This window comes from Rhipicephalus microplus, chromosome 3 (assembly GCF_043290135.1).
Source record: "Rhipicephalus microplus isolate Deutch F79 chromosome 3, USDA_Rmic, whole genome shotgun sequence".
NCBI lineage: Eukaryota > Metazoa > Arthropoda > Arachnida > Ixodida > Ixodidae > Rhipicephalus > Rhipicephalus microplus.
The window spans coordinates 154,789,535-154,808,705 of record NC_134702.1 but is presented as its reverse complement, the minus strand read 5'-3'; the positions used below and the strand labels follow the sequence as shown (position 1 = coordinate 154,808,705).

The following is a 19,171-nucleotide window of genomic DNA, read 5'->3' as shown; positions in this document are numbered from 1 at the left end:
AACCCCCTGAAAAATATGTACAACATCTGAAATAAGACACATGCATATCAAGACAAAAATGAGACACAAAGGATACTGGTTTGCAGGACAGTGGGTCCTTGTGGTCCAAGAGCTCCCAGCGTCGGTATCCTTCCCGAACAGAAAGGTGGCACACCACCCGTGCTCAGGGTACTTCTGGTATCCAACTAGCAGTGGTTGCGACAGAAGAGAAAGAAGGAAATACAGCAGTCAAGAACAACAACACTAAACAGAGTCAGCGAGTCGTGAAGGCCTTGTCACAAAGCAAAGGCCCATGCACAGAAAGCTGCAGCGCAGACAATGACAAAATGAATGGATGAGAGTAACTATACAAATGCAGTTTGATGACGCATGCAAACGCACTTGGTAAGAGAAAAATTGCAATCTACATGCATGTACCGTGAAGCCACGGAGGAAATCCATGCGGATTCCTCGAAGATTTCTTTCTTTGTAGCCTCTAGGTACAGAAAGTGCCAAAAGTTTAGAGGCCACTAAGTCTGGGAAAACTCTATATTTCATAGTGATTCATAACTTTTTCTGGTTGAACGTACAGTCGAGCATCGTGCACGAGCAGCAGTTTTTCATGTGCAGTTTCGCCATATCACTGAATGAAATTCCAAAGAGGGTTATTAGGACCAGTGCATTCTCACAAAGCACAGGCCCACAAAATATCCTTTTGCAACTTCATTACATCATATGGAGCTGACAGAAAGAAGAGACACCGCTGCACACGATAGTTAAAAATTTGGGTGACTCTACATGCGGTGAGCATGTTTCGAACAGGTCAGAAATCCAGCGACAGCTGCCCGACAAAGCACTGGGAATATTAAGCTTTTTCTCGAGACTTGTGGCCTCTAAAGTTTTGATATTCCCTGCCCAAATAGATAGAGAAAATATTTTCTTCTTCTCATAAACCGTTCTCCACCTGGTAGGCTTCTGCAGATCTCATTTGCTCTATTTAGTCTATGTGCTTCGCATGGTCGACTAATTCATGCTGGGAAGTGTGATAGGGTATCCTCATGGTGAGCTCAGATGAAAGATTGACCTCCTTTGAAAGGCAGAAGGCATCGAGAGAGAATGTCAAAGAGAAAAAATTTGCATTCTTCCTCAGGGACAATGCAGAATGGAAATAGTAATATGAAACTCAAATTATCTTCACTCTCACTGCATGTCAGTGAAAAATTCTTACGAGTGTACACTTCCGGGAGACATAAAACACATTCCGATGTTTTTAATACCAACTGCTATGAATGATTCAAGGCAGTCTTTAAAAAGAGCACCAACATGACTAACTTTAAAGTTGGCACCTGGACTACCAATCAATCGTCACTTGCAGAGCACTAAATCGAACACTGGCTATAGGCACATGCAGTGTGAAACTAAGAGGCGCAAAGTGAACGACACGATGCCCCGGCGCGTGTGCCCCGCAGTGCCTCTAAGCCTCTATCTGATGTCGTGCTCGCCCACTTACAGCCCCTGGGAAGTGGCCTTCCTAGTGTGGAATGGTTTCTGGCTTGTTCTGCAAGCTGAGGACGTGAAACAAAAATAGCATAAAATATAGACCTAATAACTTTCAGTACAATGAAAAAGTAATTAACTGCACTTACAGCTGTTTTTCAATAAACGAAACTGCTGCCTTTAATATGGCTGATTTCATACTTGAATTCTTGAAGTAAATGAGACTCCTGAATCAATTCATCTTGAAGTAAATGAGACTCCTGATAACTGGAACGAATTTACCTGGTCCCTTCAGCTTATGTTTAGTCAGAGTCTATTGTATTTATTTAATATTTATAAATCGCAAGATGCTTTAGAACCAAATCGGCCATCACAACTGTCCACAGTGCCACCACATACCAGGCATGCAAGCAGACGCAGGGGGCTTTTCCTTGCCTGACTTGTCTCCAAATGAAGTCAAAGAGAATATAGGAAGACTGGACATCTGTACACTGGCTATGCCATCTACGTAAAAGCCTGCCCCAGTAAAAATTTTATGACACGGTCTGTATTGTTATCAAGAAAGTTAACAAATTGTCGTGCACTTACAACCTAGGATCCACACCGCTCACCAAAGTAAACCAATATAAATACCTTGGAATTTGCAATAACCAGTGACCTAAGCTGGAATAACCGTATTTACAACATCTGTAACACTTCTTTCAAGAAACTTTGTATCCTCAGGCACAAACTAAAACATGCTCCTTGTGACACTAGACTTTTGGCTTACAGATCACTAACCGGACCAAAACTCGAATATGCTTGCATCGTATGGGACCCCTACACAAAAACTAACAATGAATTAGAGATGACAACGCCGAGCAGTTAGGTTTATTTTCTCTAAATATAAATACATGACTCTCCCACAGCCCTAATAATACATCATAATATTCAGACTCTACAACTCAGAAGGAGAATACACCGGTTCAAATTTCTTTTCCAACTTAAAAACAATTGCTTCTCTCTTAACCCACAGGCTTACGTGTCCCCACTTACAGCACGTCGAATAAGACATCGTCATGATCTTTCTCTAACGCCATACAGCACCAGAAATAACCTATTTAAGTTTTCCTTCTTCCCACGAACTGTAAACGATTAGAATAACCTGGAGGTATCGCAAATAATAAATGTAGATTCTATTGAACGTATATGTATTTGATGTTATCAAGAATGTCACATTGATTAACCCTTCGTTCCTTAGTTTTACTGTTACTCTTCTTGAGTATTTAAAAACTGTTGTTGCTGTCTTCAATATTGTGAGAGTATTATCTAATGTTCATGCATGTGCATTATGTTCTCCATTATTACTTTTGTTTTGTTCTGATGCTATTGTTATTCTTTTTTTTCTTTTGGTCTTTTAAATTTGTCTTATTTTGTAGTGGTTTCTGTGAATGTATGTATTTATGTGCTGCCCTCCTGCATGAACCCAATTAAGGTCTGCAGTATTTTGTAAATAAATAAATAAATACTTAATAACTAATAATAATAAATTTTACCAACTCTTGATATTGTTAACATTAGTTTTTATACACAAAGGAACGATGCAAAAAGCGCTACATTTTTTAGTCATGCTGGATTTCAATATTAGTAATTGTTGGCAACACTCACGGGCAGGCAGGATACCGGGAATTCATAGTTGACACTCGCATCAGACAGTAGCCGATAGATGAGCAGCAGCAGCGGGCCTTCTGGGCTGAGGAAGCGGCGGACCTCATTGAATCCCTGTTGACCGTGAGTGATGTTCTGCAGGCTCCAGCCAACATTGGCCCCAAAGCCGAACACATGCTCCAACACTGTCGGCAGGTAGTGCTGCAGTTCCTGCAGTGCGTAAAAAAAAATTCGTTCTCGCCTGGCAGTTTGACGTAATGCGTGGTTGCAGCCCTTGAGTCATTAGCCAAATGCTAACAAGCTCCCATCAAGCACAGTGAAAACAAAGTATGCTTTACTTACTGCTCCCCCCGAAAAATGCACGGTGCCATCAATTCAACAGGAATTCTCAACAACGTGAACATCTAACCATATGTCCTGATCCTGGTTAGGTGAGGTGACAGTTTCCAGTGGCTACAGTGCCTCTTCAAAATTCCTTTTCAGATTACTCCTCAAGAACATCTTGAACAGCAACAGATTAGTAGTAGTGTGTGTGCATGCATATATACCAAAATTTCTTGTTTTTTAGATCTGTAACATAAAGGTCATTCACTGCCTTTCAGCATACTTTCAGGCAGACATTTGTAATTTTTTTAAATTCCAGAACATATCAGAATTCAGCCTACATTGTAACTCTACTCCTTTCAGTGCTTGGGAATCAAGCCTACAAAATATGCGAAGCTGCAGAATGCCAAAACTATTGCGCCAGCATTTGCATTGAAGTGAAGAAAGTGACTTTATACTTTGTGAAGCATACTTTGTAGGCAAAATGCAGAGCGATGGGCACTTTTCCCCTTGCCGGTAAAGTAGTAAGATGCCCTATTATCTTGGAGGCTTTTATTCTGGCACAACTGCTTCTCCCGAAGTCTCGGGCTCTACAAAACAGCAAAGGGCAGCACAAAAAAATGAAAATGTGAACTGTGCGGCTGAAACTGCATCACCACAGGGCCTAGGCGGCGTTTTTTAAGGCAAAGAGCCAATCGACGAGCTCAGTGGTGCGTAACATTGCCCACGGGCAAGCTTTCATCAGACTGCGCGGGTGAGGGAGATTGGTCAGGCAAGGGAAACAGGCGCGGGATTGTTTTTCAATATGGAGGACCAGCGCAGCCCTGTAATATTCGGCAAATGTGATCAACGTGGTTTTCTGTACGAATTGGCGAACTTGGGGGTGCGAAAAAAAAAAAGGCGGAGCCTATTTACTGGACCTGTACAGCTTGTTGCATGTAATACAGTCGAACACGGATATATCGAACCCACATATGTATAATTTTTGGATATAGTGTTGAACTCTAAAGTTATCCACTTGAAATTCTTTTGTAAAAATATAGAAATTTGCACGTTTATATCGAATGGTATTTTCATCCACCTTCAGATATACCGAACGCCGCGTGAGCTGGAAGGTGGTCATGTGGAAGGTGAACTCCGTGACAGGCGACTCGGCGCGCGAGTTTGAAGGTGCACTTTGGCACTCGCAGCGCTTGGTGACTTCCGCGTGACACCACGCCTCCACGAAATCCCGAAACACTTGAAAGAAGAAAAGGGCGAGAGGACTCGGACTACACAATCTCCAACTTGCAGAAGAGTCTTTTTTTTTGGTTTCTCTTTCTCTCTCTCATGTTATCTCCGTCGTCGGCTCGAAGAGCAGGAAGAAAGCTGACGTCCTCCTCCTTTCGCCTTTTCTTTGATATTTTTGTTGGTGTTTTGCGAGTTTTGATCAGCCAGCCACAGCTTGAGCCTTTTGCTGTTGCCCTCGCAGGTGGCCATCGCCTCGCAAGTTGTCGCTTCGCTTACGTACCGCCGCAGTGCAGCATTTCTCTTTTGTGTGCGTGGCGTGCAAAGCCGTTGCGGACTCCTGAAATTGTCGACGTTCCGTGTAGCTATGGGCAGCGTCAAGAAGCGCAAGGCCCTTGACTTAGCAACAAAGTTGAAGGCTATTCAGGTTGTTGAGGTGGGCGAGAAATGTTCGATCGTCGCGAACGACTTCGGGATAACACGGAGCACTCTCGAGTACCTTGTTGAAGAACAAAGTAGATATCAAGGCAAAGGTGGCAAAGCAGCGAATGTCGGGAGCCTGTCATGTGCGCGCACCTGCCCAAGGGAATTTAGAAAAGGCACTCTATACCTGGTTTTTAGAAGCGCGTGCAAAGAACATTCCAATAGACGGCCCGGCGCTGATGGCCAAAGCCAAATAGTTTGCCGCTGCACTCGGCGAAACAACCTTGCCGAAAACACCAAGTGGCTTCACCGATTTAAGCAGCGCTACAACGTTGGCAAAGCTGTCAGCAGCCAGGACATCCAGCAGTGGATGACGAAGAAGTGGCCGGAAATCTCCACGAAGTTTTCTACCACGAAGACCTTCAACGCCTGGCGAGACGTGAAGACGAACACAGTGGTCAATGGCTTTGGCAAGGCAGGCTTCAAGACGGTGTAACTTGCGGAAATCTGCAAAGACTACGATGACGAGTGCATAGACGCGTTTCACGGGTTGTCATCCCGCTTACCTGCCACAGTTACACGCGAAGCGTCTGCGAACGATTTCGTGAAAGTGGACTGCAATGCCAAGGCCGTTGCGAGCCTCACTGGTGGGGACATAATACGTACAGTCACAGCGACCCAGGTTGCGCTGACCGACAGCTCATGTGACAAGAAGGACCGTCCAGACGAGGCGCTGGCTACACGTGCGTACTCTGCCACTGAAGTGGTGGCAGCGTTCAGTGTCATTCGCCATTGTATTAGCCACATGGAGGAACCCGGGCTGTCGCACATAGACAGCCTTAATAAGATCGAAACTAGCATCTTCAACTTCATTCAAAAACGAAAAAACAGGCCAAGATAAGCAATTTTTTCCATGCAAATAAATAATTCTGTCGTGGCTTGGTGCGGAATTAGTTGTCATTCTTGAATGCGCCGACTGTAGGTGATGGTGCGCTATAGGTAAGCTCTCGGGGCCTGTATTTTTTTTAATATCGAATTTCGAATTTTTCCTATACTGAACTCATTTGCGATCCCCTTTGAGTTTGATATATCCATCTTCGACTGTATATGCAAGCATACTCTACGAGGTTGCTACCGCTTACGAAGGTGTGCTCTGTTCAATTGGCTATTCTCAGCTTCGAAAAGGCTCTTCTAACATCGAACATGCCCATTTGAAATCTGAGTTTATTTAACTTTTACCAATTTATCCAAAAACGTGGAGCCCTAGTCAGAAGCAATCAGTCAAACTCAGCATCAAGATATGCAGCAGCTATCTCAAAGCCTTCACTTGTCCCACTTGATTCAAATGAGGGCGAAATGTGTTACAGCGAAAAGGCAAAAACTGCCAATTACAAGCACCACAACTTCAGAAACGAAGAAGCACTGCCAAGCAAAGCTATTGCAATTTTCCTGAAGTTGGCACGCAGTGAGACAAAAACAGTGAATATATGAGCACGGCAAAATGTTGCCATTAATGAGGACGCAAAACTTATGCATGTGATTCACGACAGGCATGTTAGTGATGAATTAATGACACAAGGATCAGCTATGGCCAATCAGCACAATGCAAGTATTCATGGGTTAATTGTAGTAGAAATGGCTCTGTACACAACTGACAAAAGTAGAAAGTGCGGCGAAGCAGCCTACTACTACGTTCTATATTTCATCTAGCACAGCCAAATGAATGCAATATACACTTAGACCAAGGTATGCTTAGAGGGCATTAGCTGTTGTCTCTAACTGTAGTGACACAATAACAACGTAAATTGATAAGAAATAAAGTGGTCTAAAAACCACACTTTCCATTGACTGGTTTACACCTACAACATTCAAATTATGAGTAATATGCTCTACCAACTGAGCTATGCCAGAAGCCACTCACCAGTTCACTTCATTGGGCATTTCTGTACGAGTAATCCCTGGCAGTGTTAGTTAGCTCCACTCATTGCCAAGGCAGTGAGCGTGGCACACACTAGTAATAATTACTACATTTCAGGACAACAATTAGTGTCTCCTATGCTTTCCTTCACTTAACTGTCTGTTAGATTGTCTACCAAAGAAAAAAAAAACCTCTAAAAAATTGCCCCTTGACTCTACCACCTAGCATAGCATCATTTATGCTTAGATCAACTATGCATGTGAGCTTCTTTCTTGCAATTTCCTATCAACTGTCTTTCGTGTCAACTTCTTACAATTTGCGTACCTGGCGCTACACCCGAAAAACCCGCAACTATGCACACCTACTAGAGCAACAAGTATGCCGTTCCATCATGAGCTGTCAATGAATTACTGACAGCACAGCTGCTGAAAGGCCTAAGATTGGTTAATGAGCGTAGCATAAAATAAACTTCTGTATGTTCAGACAGGTGGTGCTTCGATGTAAACGTTTGAGAGAACTTGTGTCTCCTGAACCTTCGGTTTAAGCACCCAGGTGAGGTGGCCACACTATACTGGTCATACCATAGCATTAACTTGACACTTTTAGCTACTTTACATCTCATATTCACAGAACCAGCAGACTCACCTTAAAAGGCAACTCGTGAAACAGGCGGCTCAACTCTAGGCACCGCTTTTCCAATGGGTATGTATCCAATGCAGCCACTAGGCAGCCCTGAGAGCGAACAAGCAAACGCAACACTGAGACAATACCCCTTGTACACCCAGTGTGAGTGCTGTACGAAAGAGATGAGGGGAAAGAAAAAAAAAGCCTTAACAGTATATCTTATGCATCAATCTATGATGAGTCAAAGGCAAAAGCTATCTGCTTTTTCTTCTTACTTAATGTATTCATCCTCCCAAGCTTCACCTAACCTAGTTTTGCACTGCTTCCAAGATTAGAGCCATAGCAAGCTTTCTGCACATCAGCTGGTTCCACACTGCCTCAGTGGTCAGGTCTTTACTTGCTTCTATTCTGGTTAGCCCTCGTTTGGGCTAACCGCCCAAAGGAGGGCGCTACAGGACTCTGCATAGACGAAGTTGAAATGTGGCTGAAGGCCATTTGTGACAGCCCAACGAGAGGTCAGGCATAGATACGAACTATAACACCTTAGGTCAAATCAAGTTTGCTCTGTCTTCGAGGCTGTTCTGAAGGAGGGTGGCAGTTTCTGGGGCACGATTAAAGACACTAAATATTTGATCGTAGGCTGAGGTTAAAAGTGGCTGGACTGCGTCACAGTGCATAAATATGTGTATTGAAAGTGGCCGCGACAGGGTGGACAAATACTGTTTGTGGTGGCAAGGTCGGGATGAAATGGACTGGAGGTTTTCAGCACAGTCCAGGAGACGTCGTAGAAATCGCTGTCGCTGAGCTGGCGGCTGCATTAATGTAAACAAGTCTCCAGGAAGCCGGAGAGGACTGCTATACACCAGCTCAGCTGTAGAACACCAAGTCTGCTCAGACGACAATCCCTAAAGACACAGGAGTACTAAGGGCAAGGCATCAACCTATGTGGCACTATTGAGGCGGGTAGTTAAGGTCAGAAGGGTGAAGGACGTGGTTGCACCATTGAGACATCCTGCAGATATGAGGCTTGCAATCAGGACACACTCCCAGAAAAATGGGGGAAAAAAAGATGAAGCGTATGTGACGACAAATTTTGCAAAAGAAAATTTTATGTTTTTGTCATTAATAGTTCAAAATTCATCTTTTATGAGCTTGTGACTATTCTGGTGTTCTTAAACATCCCACATTTCAATGCTAAGTCACAAAATGGTTTTCAAGTTAACCACTGATTATTTACAACTTTGCTCAATGTTTGTCAGTGCTGTGCTGACATTTTAGATTTTAAAAGTTTATAAAACATGCACTTGTGCCCAGTTGCAAGCCAATAAGACTGAGATATTATACCTTGGCAATGCTAAGAACATCAGTCGTGCTGCACGTTTATCAGGATATCACTAATCTGACCACTCATAACTATTTCCTTAACAATCTGTCCTGCATAACCACAAGTTTCGCATAGTTTCACTCTCTGTCAGGTCAAAAAACACCTACACATGGCATATGGTATGCTACAATGTTCTGGAGGCAGCACTAAAACTCGCCCAGTTCATAGTGACGCATGGATTTCTCAAATCACTCAACTTTATTGAGCAATAGTCAGACTATGGATTGTGCAGAAAACACTGTCAGCACCAAGTGAAATTATGGAGACATTCATGAAAACCACTCTACATGCCGGAATGCCTTCTCCAGAACATAATGGCAATGTGCGATCAATGTATCGAGGTACAGCAGCACACGATATTGGAGTAGCAGAAGAACATACCATAACTAGTTGGAAGAACATAGACTTAAGAACAATCTCTGCACATTCAAAAACCATTCTTGCCTTATGTCCTCTTAAGACTTTTCTTGAAAATTTATATCAGGAACCAGGTGGGAACAGCCGGCATTTATGCTCATAGTCACTGTAGGTAGCAACACATCGCTCAGGGAGGTTGCCAGGTTGATGCGCAGAGCTATGTAAAACTCATCAATTTGTGCCCGAGAATGCGAGCACAGGCACCAGCACTACCGCGACAGTAAACCGACTTAGCAATGCCGTTTGTGGTGATCGATAGCTGCACTGGCCAATCATCAGCAGTGAAAGGTAACCTGATTTATTCATTTTTTTCTTGGCTTTATGGCACGCTAATGTCACAAATTCAGTGCTACCCAAGTTACATGTGCACTCCTGGCTCCCTGCTGACCATTTCAAAAACATTTCATGGACCACAATTCTGCCAGACAACACAGTACTGAAGGAAGCATAAATACAATTCAGCTACAGCCGTTACTTCTGCAATATCTTTCAGCAGAGTTGCTCTGTGCTCTAGCTTGCCCCTTTTCAGGAACACTGTCTCACGTGTCCACGACTGGACGTGTGGAATCTAAAACTGCTTCAAACGGCTTACTTTTGCACAAGACAGCAAATGCAATAAAACTTGGCATGAATATTGGTGCACCACAGAACACAAGAATAGCAGGCTACAGCATAAAGTTGCATCACCAACACCAGATGTATGTCGCCACTTAACTCTGTCAAAAGAACAGACCACCAATTTTTACCGTCCCAAATTTAGTGCAATAAAAAGTTTACGTCAGAGTGTCTAATCATGGAATCGTAACGCAGAAAGAACACTGGAACTCTTGCAGTCAAAGCCTCTTCTATAGACGGCAACTGTGAAGACTCGCTGCAACACAACACACTCGCTGCAAACAGTGGTACGTGAGCAGTAGAGAGATTCACGTTAATGTGCAACGGTTTACTGCATGCAACATGGATCGATATGCCGCCCTAATTGCAACAACAGTAATGCCACAGTTCAGCATCAAATCCTTTTACCTGAAGAGCATCACAGAAAAGCATGGATTAAACAATAACACACTACTCTAATTGTGAGCAATTATTTATAGTGTACATAAAAGCATCAGCATCAGCTCTATAGTACAGCACCAAGCTTATTCCCGTACGGGTAGGCTGCGTGACATATCCGTGTTTTTGATACTTTTGAATGCAATTTAAAAATATAAACCTACTGAAGTTGCAAAAAGCATGCTTGAATGTGTCGCTTTAATTTGCGGTCTCTTAATATCGATTAGGACCTATTCACACAGTCTGGCCATGTCCGGTCCCTTTAACTGCTACCAAACCGTTCTGTATGAATGTAGCTCACCCACTTGACAGAAAGCCTTTCCTGCGTTGTCAGAATTATCAAACCATTCTGTGAATGCTGATCATTTTCACCTACGTTCTTGATTGTGCGAATTATAATTGAGTAGCCGGCCTTTCTATCCATGAAAAAATCACAGTGAGCTTCATAACGGCAATTATACTTTGTGTGTACTTCCAATTTTTTTTAATGGCAGCATGCTTTTTAGATTAGACATGGGAAATATTCAATAACAAATGTAAAAATAACCACAATACAGAGTAAACTAAAAAATGTCGTAACAGCTAAGGAGATACGCACCGAACTTCGGTGCCTCGTGCGCCAAAACCATGACACAGTAACGCATAAGAAAATGAAGGGAAAAGTTGAGGGTTTCCAAATGCGCGCAGTTATCGGCTGCGCGCGCAACTCCAGTCACGGGCCTCTTAAACTAACCCACAGCTGTGGCCAGAATAAACTCGGCGACCTCGTTAGCACCGCGGGCTGCGCTTGAAGCACAGAAGTGGCTTGAAGACTGCCGAACGGCTGCCTTAACTTTGCAGGAATCATTTTAAAAAACTCGCACGAAAACATATTGTCAGGTATACCCCGGATGATTGCGCACTGTGTCGGGGGGAGAGCGATTCCGAAAGTAACTTCCAGCACTCCACGCTTCTCGGAGCCTAATTTCTGTAACATTCTGTCATATACCACTTCAGAACAACATTTCGTTCCGTAACATTACAAGTGGGCTTCGCGCAGCAGAACAACTGCGCACAATCTTGTAGATAGTCGTCTACATTCACAAGACTACTGCCCCCTTTCAGACTGGTTGAGGAAAAAACAGATACGTAATCCTAACAAACGCGTCCTCAAACGAAAGCTTGCCATGCTCGGCCAAAATCAAAACTGCATGAACTACGTAAAGCATGTCGGTGCTTGTATTTTTCTTTTTTTTTCTTCTTTTACGCGAGAGGCCTCGCAGTGAGAGCACAGCTGAAAGACACGGCACAAAACTGTCACGTAGGGCACGTGCTTACAAAACATGAGACTCAATACGATGTGTCACAACAACAACACTGAATTTCCTTGGCGCGATTGCTCATGCAGCTTGTAGCGCATGGTTAACGGCCGGTGAGCTTTTAATTCAAAGACAACGTTTTGCGAAAACGGGTTTCGTTTGGACAGACGCGCGACCGTCAATCTTCGTCAACTAAAACTCGCACAAATTCTACTCGGAACGAACGAATGGCAACACGCGTGACGAATGCGAAACAAGCGAGTTGCCGAGCGTGACAGTACCTGTTGCTGGTACAACAAAGGCGGCGAGGCATCGTTCGAGAATATTTGTAGGGCGTTCCTCCACCCCATGTCGAGTACCCTTTGAGCACGGCTGGGTGTCACCAAAACATAACGGCTGTGGCGTGGGCGGCACGCACCAAATTTGTTGCCTGCCGTAAGCAAAGCCGGAAATCCCGTCAGAGGCTGGTGACGGCCAATGAGTGTGCTGCTCGTAGCTGCGTTTAAAGGTAGCCTCCTTTTTCGGATGCCAGCGGCAGGTTTGAATAGACCGCGATGTCCATTTGATCGGACTCAGTGTGGCTGTTGGGAGTTGTACGCGCAACCAGCGACCCTGTACGACGCAATTACAAGTATGAGGTTCCAGGCAAAATTTGCCAAAAAAGGTAGGCCGAGCGGCAGGCAGTTGTCTTTACGGACTGCACGTGAATGCTACAAGGATCCACACTCGCAAGGTGCGGCAGCTATTGAAGCAGTGTAGGTAAGTTGGTTTAAAATAGTTTTATTCCCTGTTATAGGGGCGAGGAACTCGATAGCGAGGAAGAAGGAGGAAAATATGAAATCGTATACGCACCGAAAACTGAACCGCACCGCCTGCGGAACCCGCCATTACAACGTTTACGCGTGTTTTGTTGCTACGCGCATAGTTGCCCAGTTGCGGTTTAAAAGTACGCTAAAATTAGCCACTTGTCATTCGCGAGTTTAAAATTTTTGCTAGACGTTCGTACCACGTTTAAATCTCTAATTTAAACTGAAATAAACATGCGTGATGTCCATCGAACTATGAGCGGCCTTATTCCAGACGTATCGCTAACTGTTTGTAAATAGACAACTTCAACTTAGAAATGTGCTTGTAAGATGTTATACTTAAGGTTATTTCATTTATTTAGCATTGGTAAATGGTACCTACATTGACATTGTATTTATTTTATTGTAAAATTATAATAAAACGGAGATAATACGAAAACATTACGCTACACTACATTTCAAATTCCGCGTTCATTCATACTCCGGCATGGTCTAGTGGTTAGGATACCTGGCTCTCACCCAGGAGGCCCGGGTTCGATTCCCGGTGTCGGAACAATTTTTTACTTCATACTATAAACTCATTTTTTTGTTTTTGTAACTGTCAAGTTTGCATACATGCATCGTCCTTTGTGGGCCGAGCACTTAGTGTATAGGCACCCTGCAATGCAGTTTACGAGATCTGATGGTAGCGCCAGAACACACAGCCTAGCGAGTAGGCGCAGCAAAATCGAGTCTTCCAATGCGTAGCCAAGCAAACAGACGCAGCAAAACCGGACTTGCATGCGCTTACTATTTTCTTTTTTTAGTTGTGAGCAAGGGGTCACGGCTGATTATGTAAGCGCCCAGGAAGTTTTCTTTGAAAACGCGCCAAAAAGGGCATTGACACTTCAGCGTCTCAATGTGTTCAGCGGGCGTTTCATTTTCTTGGTATCCCTGGTGGTCGGTACCAACAATGCTGAGGTGGCCCAAAATAGAGTTACTGTATATGCTACCTTTAGGTAGACTATACAGTAACTATGCTACCTATATATATGCTACCATATATAGTAACTATGCTACCTTTAGGTATAGGCTACCTTTAGGTAGCATATGCTACCTAAAGGTAGCATATGTAGTAACTCTAGTCCAAAAAGCTTCGCCGCGCCCTCTGGTCCACTGTCGGGTGCCTATAAGGAAATTCGCGTTTCTGCCTGGTGGAGGAGACAAGACGATAGTTATAGCGCAAGAACAGAACGACGACAAAGAGACAAGAAGAACACGAGCGCTTTGTCGTCGTTCTGTTCTCGCGCTATAGCTATCGTCATGTCATACCACTAGTTCAAACAGCCGCACTTCTAAGGAGGAGTCAAGTCGTGCTGTACATGATTAGGCTCGGCTTATTTTTCGAAAGCAAACCGCCGGAATCTTTTTTTTTTTTGGGGGGGGGGGGATGCAATGATCAGCGCTTTCACCGAGTCGCGGGGGCTTAGAATCCCCACTTACACGGAGCTTCGTATGAAGCGAAGATTTTAACGCGATAGCGAATCTGCTCATTTTGCAGATATTCCAGCGTCGGTGCCGGCGCCGACATCGTTGGTTGTGAGTGAAAAATCGTCATCTTATGCGTGACCGAAAAATCGAGAAAAATGCAATAAATAAATGAACACTCCTGCAACAGAACGGGGACCGAACCAGGGTTGTTTTGTTCCAACTGGCGGTCGAACGCTGGTCGTTCGCGTAGCAAGTGGATGTTCTACCACATGGCCACGCTTATGCTTGTGAAAATAGTGAAAACAAGGTCTTCTGCATGGTAATGCAGTGAAAGTAGCTTTCATGCTTTACAAACACACGCGTCCTGTAGACATGCTTCACAATACAACATGAAATATTGCACTATTAATGCGTGGTGCAAGCGTCCATTGCCAATGGTCGTCAGAATATGTGATTATCATAATGGCTTCACGGTTGAAAGCCGGTGCATGAAAAGGTTTCATGCACTAAGTGTTTGAAGTACGCGCTATAGGAGCATAATGTCGCTATCGCGTTCAACTCCTAAAGGAGAAGCTTTAGGGTCCCCTATTATTATTATTTTTTTTAATCCCCGCAATATACGAAGTTAACGAAAGGAAGCACGTTGAAGGGAAGGGGGTAGCAGATGCATGCGCTTCAGCGTGCCTTGTAGATTGTCTCTCTGCTCGCCATGAGTTCTTTCTCTATGGTTGAGAGCTCTCAATAGACTTAGCGCGTGCGAATGAACCCTGAACGCTGCCTCTCGAAAAGCTACCACATACATGTCACAACTATTGCGCACATCCCTAGCAAGCAGCAAATCAAGCAGCATGCTTTATGGTTTAAATGCGCCGGTCGTTCGTGTGTTGGCGGTTTGGGCGTAGCCAAGAGGTGAGAGTTCGAACCCATTTCCCGAAGGTTTTCAATTTTAATAATAATATTTGGGGTTTTACGTCCGAAAACCACGATATGAGTATGAGAGATGAAGTAGTGGAGGGCTACGGAAATTTCGACCACCTAATGTTATTTAACGCGAACTGAAATCGCACGAGTCCCTACCACTTTGCCTCCATCAAAATGAGACCGCCACGGCCGGTATCGGACCTCCGACCAGGTCCGATACCGACCTGTGTTGGCGTAATTGGCACAGTCAGCAGCCCGTACGAACAACCACCGCAGTGGACGAAATTTTGAATTTTGCGTTCATACATGCACACATACGAACGCACGCAAGAACATATATAAAATATGGTTGAACGCTACGCCCCCTCCCCCCTCCGCTCCAAAAGAAAAGATTTCTTATTATGCTCCTGGCTGACAGTAGCGGAATCAAAAGGCACGAGCGAGCAGGTATGATGCATTTATGCTTTACAGTTACGTCGACTGAGGCACTGAAAACAAACAAGCATAAAGCTTTGCATCAACTTCAAATAGAAGTGCTCATAGTGGTGAATGATTGTGAAACGTTTTCCCAGCGGTGAAATGTTTGTGGATAAGGTTGTAGGCTTCTTGGGATATTCCGACATTGTACGTCGAATCATTTACTCGCCTATTGACATTATTAACAATCTGTTCGGAAAAAAAGATCTTTTTTTTTTTTAGAGATAGGCGCTCCATGCATAACGATGAAACAGTCACTATGCAGTGCATGCATGGGCCCCTCGGTTTGCGTAATTTTCGAAAGCAGCATCCGTTTGTTTCGAATCGCGACACCAAATCATTTTCAGAAAGGATCCATATAGACTATTTTACGCAAGACGTACGGACGCCACGACCTTGGGTGAATGTTTCCTTGTTTTTATTTCGCGACGTGATACGGTTAGATGTAGAAACGTCCAATGCACCAACTCAACCTGTTAGTCTTCTAAAGATACGAAGCGGCAACGTTAAGAGCCCAATATATATTATGCAAAGAAAAATGCGTACTTTCAGGTGATAGTGTTAGGTGGCACACGGCATTTTTTTCAGGACCCCTTCACAACATTTTCATTCAGATAATTTTAATAAAGTCAAGTGAGTGTCTTGTATTTATCCAGGACCGTAGTCGTGCAAATAAAAAGAAAAATTTTAAAAGTACTTATTCGATTGATGCATGTCTCACAAAGGACTTAACCAATTCATTAAAACGAGGCGTTGCCAGAGTCTGGGCCGTGTGACTCAGAGTGTTGGCGGGCCATTCGGTACGTACTCAGCCTTTGTCACTCCAACGCCTCCACTCGTGATGAACCTCAATTATAGCTAGAATATTCTAGTTCACTGTAACCTCAATCTTAATTTATTCCGATTGTCCTGGGCTGCCCGACTCCGAACATGCAGCTGGACACTTTGAAAGTCTGGTATATTGGGCGACAACTTTTCTTGGTACTGAAGGGAAAGAAAACTACGGGACGGAGCTTCTGCACATGTAACACTGTGCGAAGTAGTCCGTTGAACACTGAAACACTGATACGTTATGAAATTCACATTTCTTTTTACGCCCACAGAAAAATAAAACGCCAGGCCTGCGCTGCGAAGGCTAGAAAAGTTGTCTTTCAGAGCCTTTCGTAAACACTCATTGTGTAACTGCTGCAAGCACACTTGCTTGGTACCACTACGGCATTAATGATAATAATTTGTGAGTAGTAGGCCGGCATTCGATACGCCATTATTCGTCATTCTTCTGAGAAGCGTGGCATCCGCTAAAGACTTGCAAGGAATTGTGTGCCGATTGTTCATGCAGTGGCTGACTACAATGAGGAATTACGCTTGAAGAGGGTATGCGCCGCAGTTAATAGGTGATCAAGAACAAGTTTTTGTAATGGGTTGAAGCATTGTACGACCCACTCGTTACGCTATTTGCCTTGTGCAATGCCTAGTCGTTCATTTACTGCTCTAAAACGTTTTGTTATTCGTATTAACACGATCCCTTTTCGACATCAAGCCTGCCTAATGCAAGTTTGCGGACAAGTCCTAAGCACCGGCGTGGCTCAGTGCTAGAATAGTCTCTGGTAGGGTTAAAATTCTTACTGCGCAGACATTCTTAAAGATATACAGTTCGCACCAAGACTCTCAATTTACGTTTTCATGATGAAAACGTAAAAGAACCGAACTTACTGTGAATTGCTTATTCCTTATTCCTTAAGCTGATCAACAGCGCGCAAGTGCAGCTTAGCAGCTTAAGGCTTCTGCTGTTGTTAACACTCATACTGCTGTTGGTATTATTAGGTAAGCGTAAACAATTCATTAACCAAAATGTATGCGATGGCTCAAATATGTCTGTTTGTACATTCTGTATATCTTAAGCATCATTTTTTTAACGTTTCGCTAATTACAACGCAGTCACCTTACCTCCGCATGCTTCGCGAAACATCGATTCTCAAGGTATGTGGGATTTGTCAAATATTTTATTTATTCTTTTGTGAGACAGCAAATTTGGGATAGGTGACGAGAATCCCTTTTCAATTTTTGAAGCGCACACGAGCCGGCCCGGGTGCACAAATTCGCTGTGATTCTTTCTGTTTCTTCAAAAATGACGGTTGGTTCGTGATGTGCTGTGTGCAATAGAGCTATACGCTATACCAGTTGATATTCTACGTGTGTTTCAATGACGGCGTCGCCTGCGTCACCTATCTATACTCATCTTTGACCTTACTATCGGTCTTACTTGATTTCACGTTTATACTCGCGTCTACTCACAGGTATTCCATGGCAGTATCATTCATACACCATGCAGAGGCGTGAATTACGTAAGGCGGTACCTTGACCTTCCCGCACAAACTTTTTCAGAGGAGCTCTTCTTAAATATATTTTATCTTGTCACCTCTTCTCAGAAAAAAAATGTTCTTGTTCGTTTCCAGCCACTCATCACTCATATTCCAATCTACTACATCAAAAGGCACCATGAACAGCGCTGATAAGATAAGATAATGGTTTTACAACGCATTGACTTCATGGTCGAACTATCTATATAATTCTAGGCTCATGAACTCATGAGTCGTCTCACACGAACTCACTCAGACTCAGATCGAGCCGTGAGCATAAGACCGAGTGAGTCCGGTAGAAGAACATTTTGGTGAGTCTGAGTTTCGAGTGGATCCGAAGCGTAAAATATATTTGATGAGTGGGTTCGAGTGAGCTCCACAATTCCTGGCGACCTGCGCGTGAACCAGATGTTAAGCTCAAATCAGTGCGTTTTATTCGGGACGTGGTCGATCACTATCGAAAACACTGTAACTGATCTTCAAGCAGCCAGTACAAAAGTCGTTAAGGTTGAGACGTTCCCCGCTACGCCACCGATCGCCAAAGAGAGGGAAGCCCCTCAACCCCTTTTTATTTGGTTCCCTCTTGGCTACGTGTCTCAATTGCTTTCCACATACAGGGATTCGTGCTGGTGCCGGGAAGTAAGAGACGTCACGATCTTTTCTTAATCATGGACGCATTTAATTGAATAACAAGTGCAAATGGCGTACCCACATAGCGCCCGTGAACGACCTCTTTGTTACACAAAAGCACCTAGGTCACTTCAACAAATACTCGCGACACGCGAAACAAAATACATAAGCGAGTAGTGGTGGCAATACAACGGTGCCTCAATACATAGTAAACGTACAACGACACAAATGATAAAGTGATAAATTAATAAAACCGCGCAATGCCTCAATACACCGCATTCCTTCCCGCAAAACTCGTTCAAGTAAAGGAGGTGAAGTTCGTCTCACAGAATGTCCATGTAGTCGGAGTCTCGGAGTTGGCTGCTCGAGTCGGGGCCGAAGGTTGGTTCTTCACATCGCGGTCTGATCTGTCTCCTTCCGTCGCCGTCTACTTCTTTTTCTCCCCTGGGAGAGACCCTCCTCGCTTCTCCCCTTTCTTGACACGTGGCCGCCTTTCTCGGGTTCCCACTCTGCCCTACCGGGGCACCAAACCAATCGTCGCTATCCACGCAGCATATTTTCTTCTCTGTCCGGAGTGTATTATCTTCGGCGGCCGCCCCCGTGGCCTACACCAGTAGAAAACCCTCTCCCGAACAAAGCCGAGCAAGTAAAATGTATAAACTCAAGCTTCAGGGAGAGTGATGGGTGCGCCGTCCGAAGACACTTTAATTACGGGC

The 19,171-nt window shown here is 44.1% G+C and overlaps 1 protein-coding gene and 1 non-coding gene across 3 annotated transcripts in view; one reads left to right on the top strand and one right to left on the bottom strand.

Annotated features, from left to right (window-relative positions):
* The window catches only part of LOC119170357 (sphingomyelin phosphodiesterase 4), a 104,512-nt gene extending 91,730 nt beyond the window's left edge, over positions 1-12,782 (bottom strand). Inside the window, exons 1-4 of one of the 2 annotated variants that reach the window (XM_037421505.2) lie at positions 12,644-12,782; positions 7,661-7,747; positions 3,124-3,333; positions 77-185 (exon numbers count right to left, since the gene is read on the bottom strand). In XM_037421505.2, the coding sequence (XP_037277402.2) occupies positions 77-185; positions 3,124-3,333; positions 7,661-7,747; positions 12,644-12,679 (442 nt within the window). In that variant the 5' untranslated portion in view covers positions 12,680-12,782. Of the gene's footprint in view, positions 1-76; positions 186-3,123; positions 3,334-7,660; positions 7,748-12,072; positions 12,315-12,643 lie in introns of those variants that run through there. The other variant, XM_037421497.2, reaches the window with a different exon arrangement.
* A 296-nt stretch (positions 12,783-13,078) lies between these two features.
* TRNAE-CUC (transfer RNA glutamic acid (anticodon CUC)) lies at positions 13,079-13,150 on the top strand. The gene has a single exon. It is a non-coding gene; the product is annotated as a tRNA-Glu (tRNA).
* Positions 13,151-19,171: the final 6,021 nt, after the last annotated feature.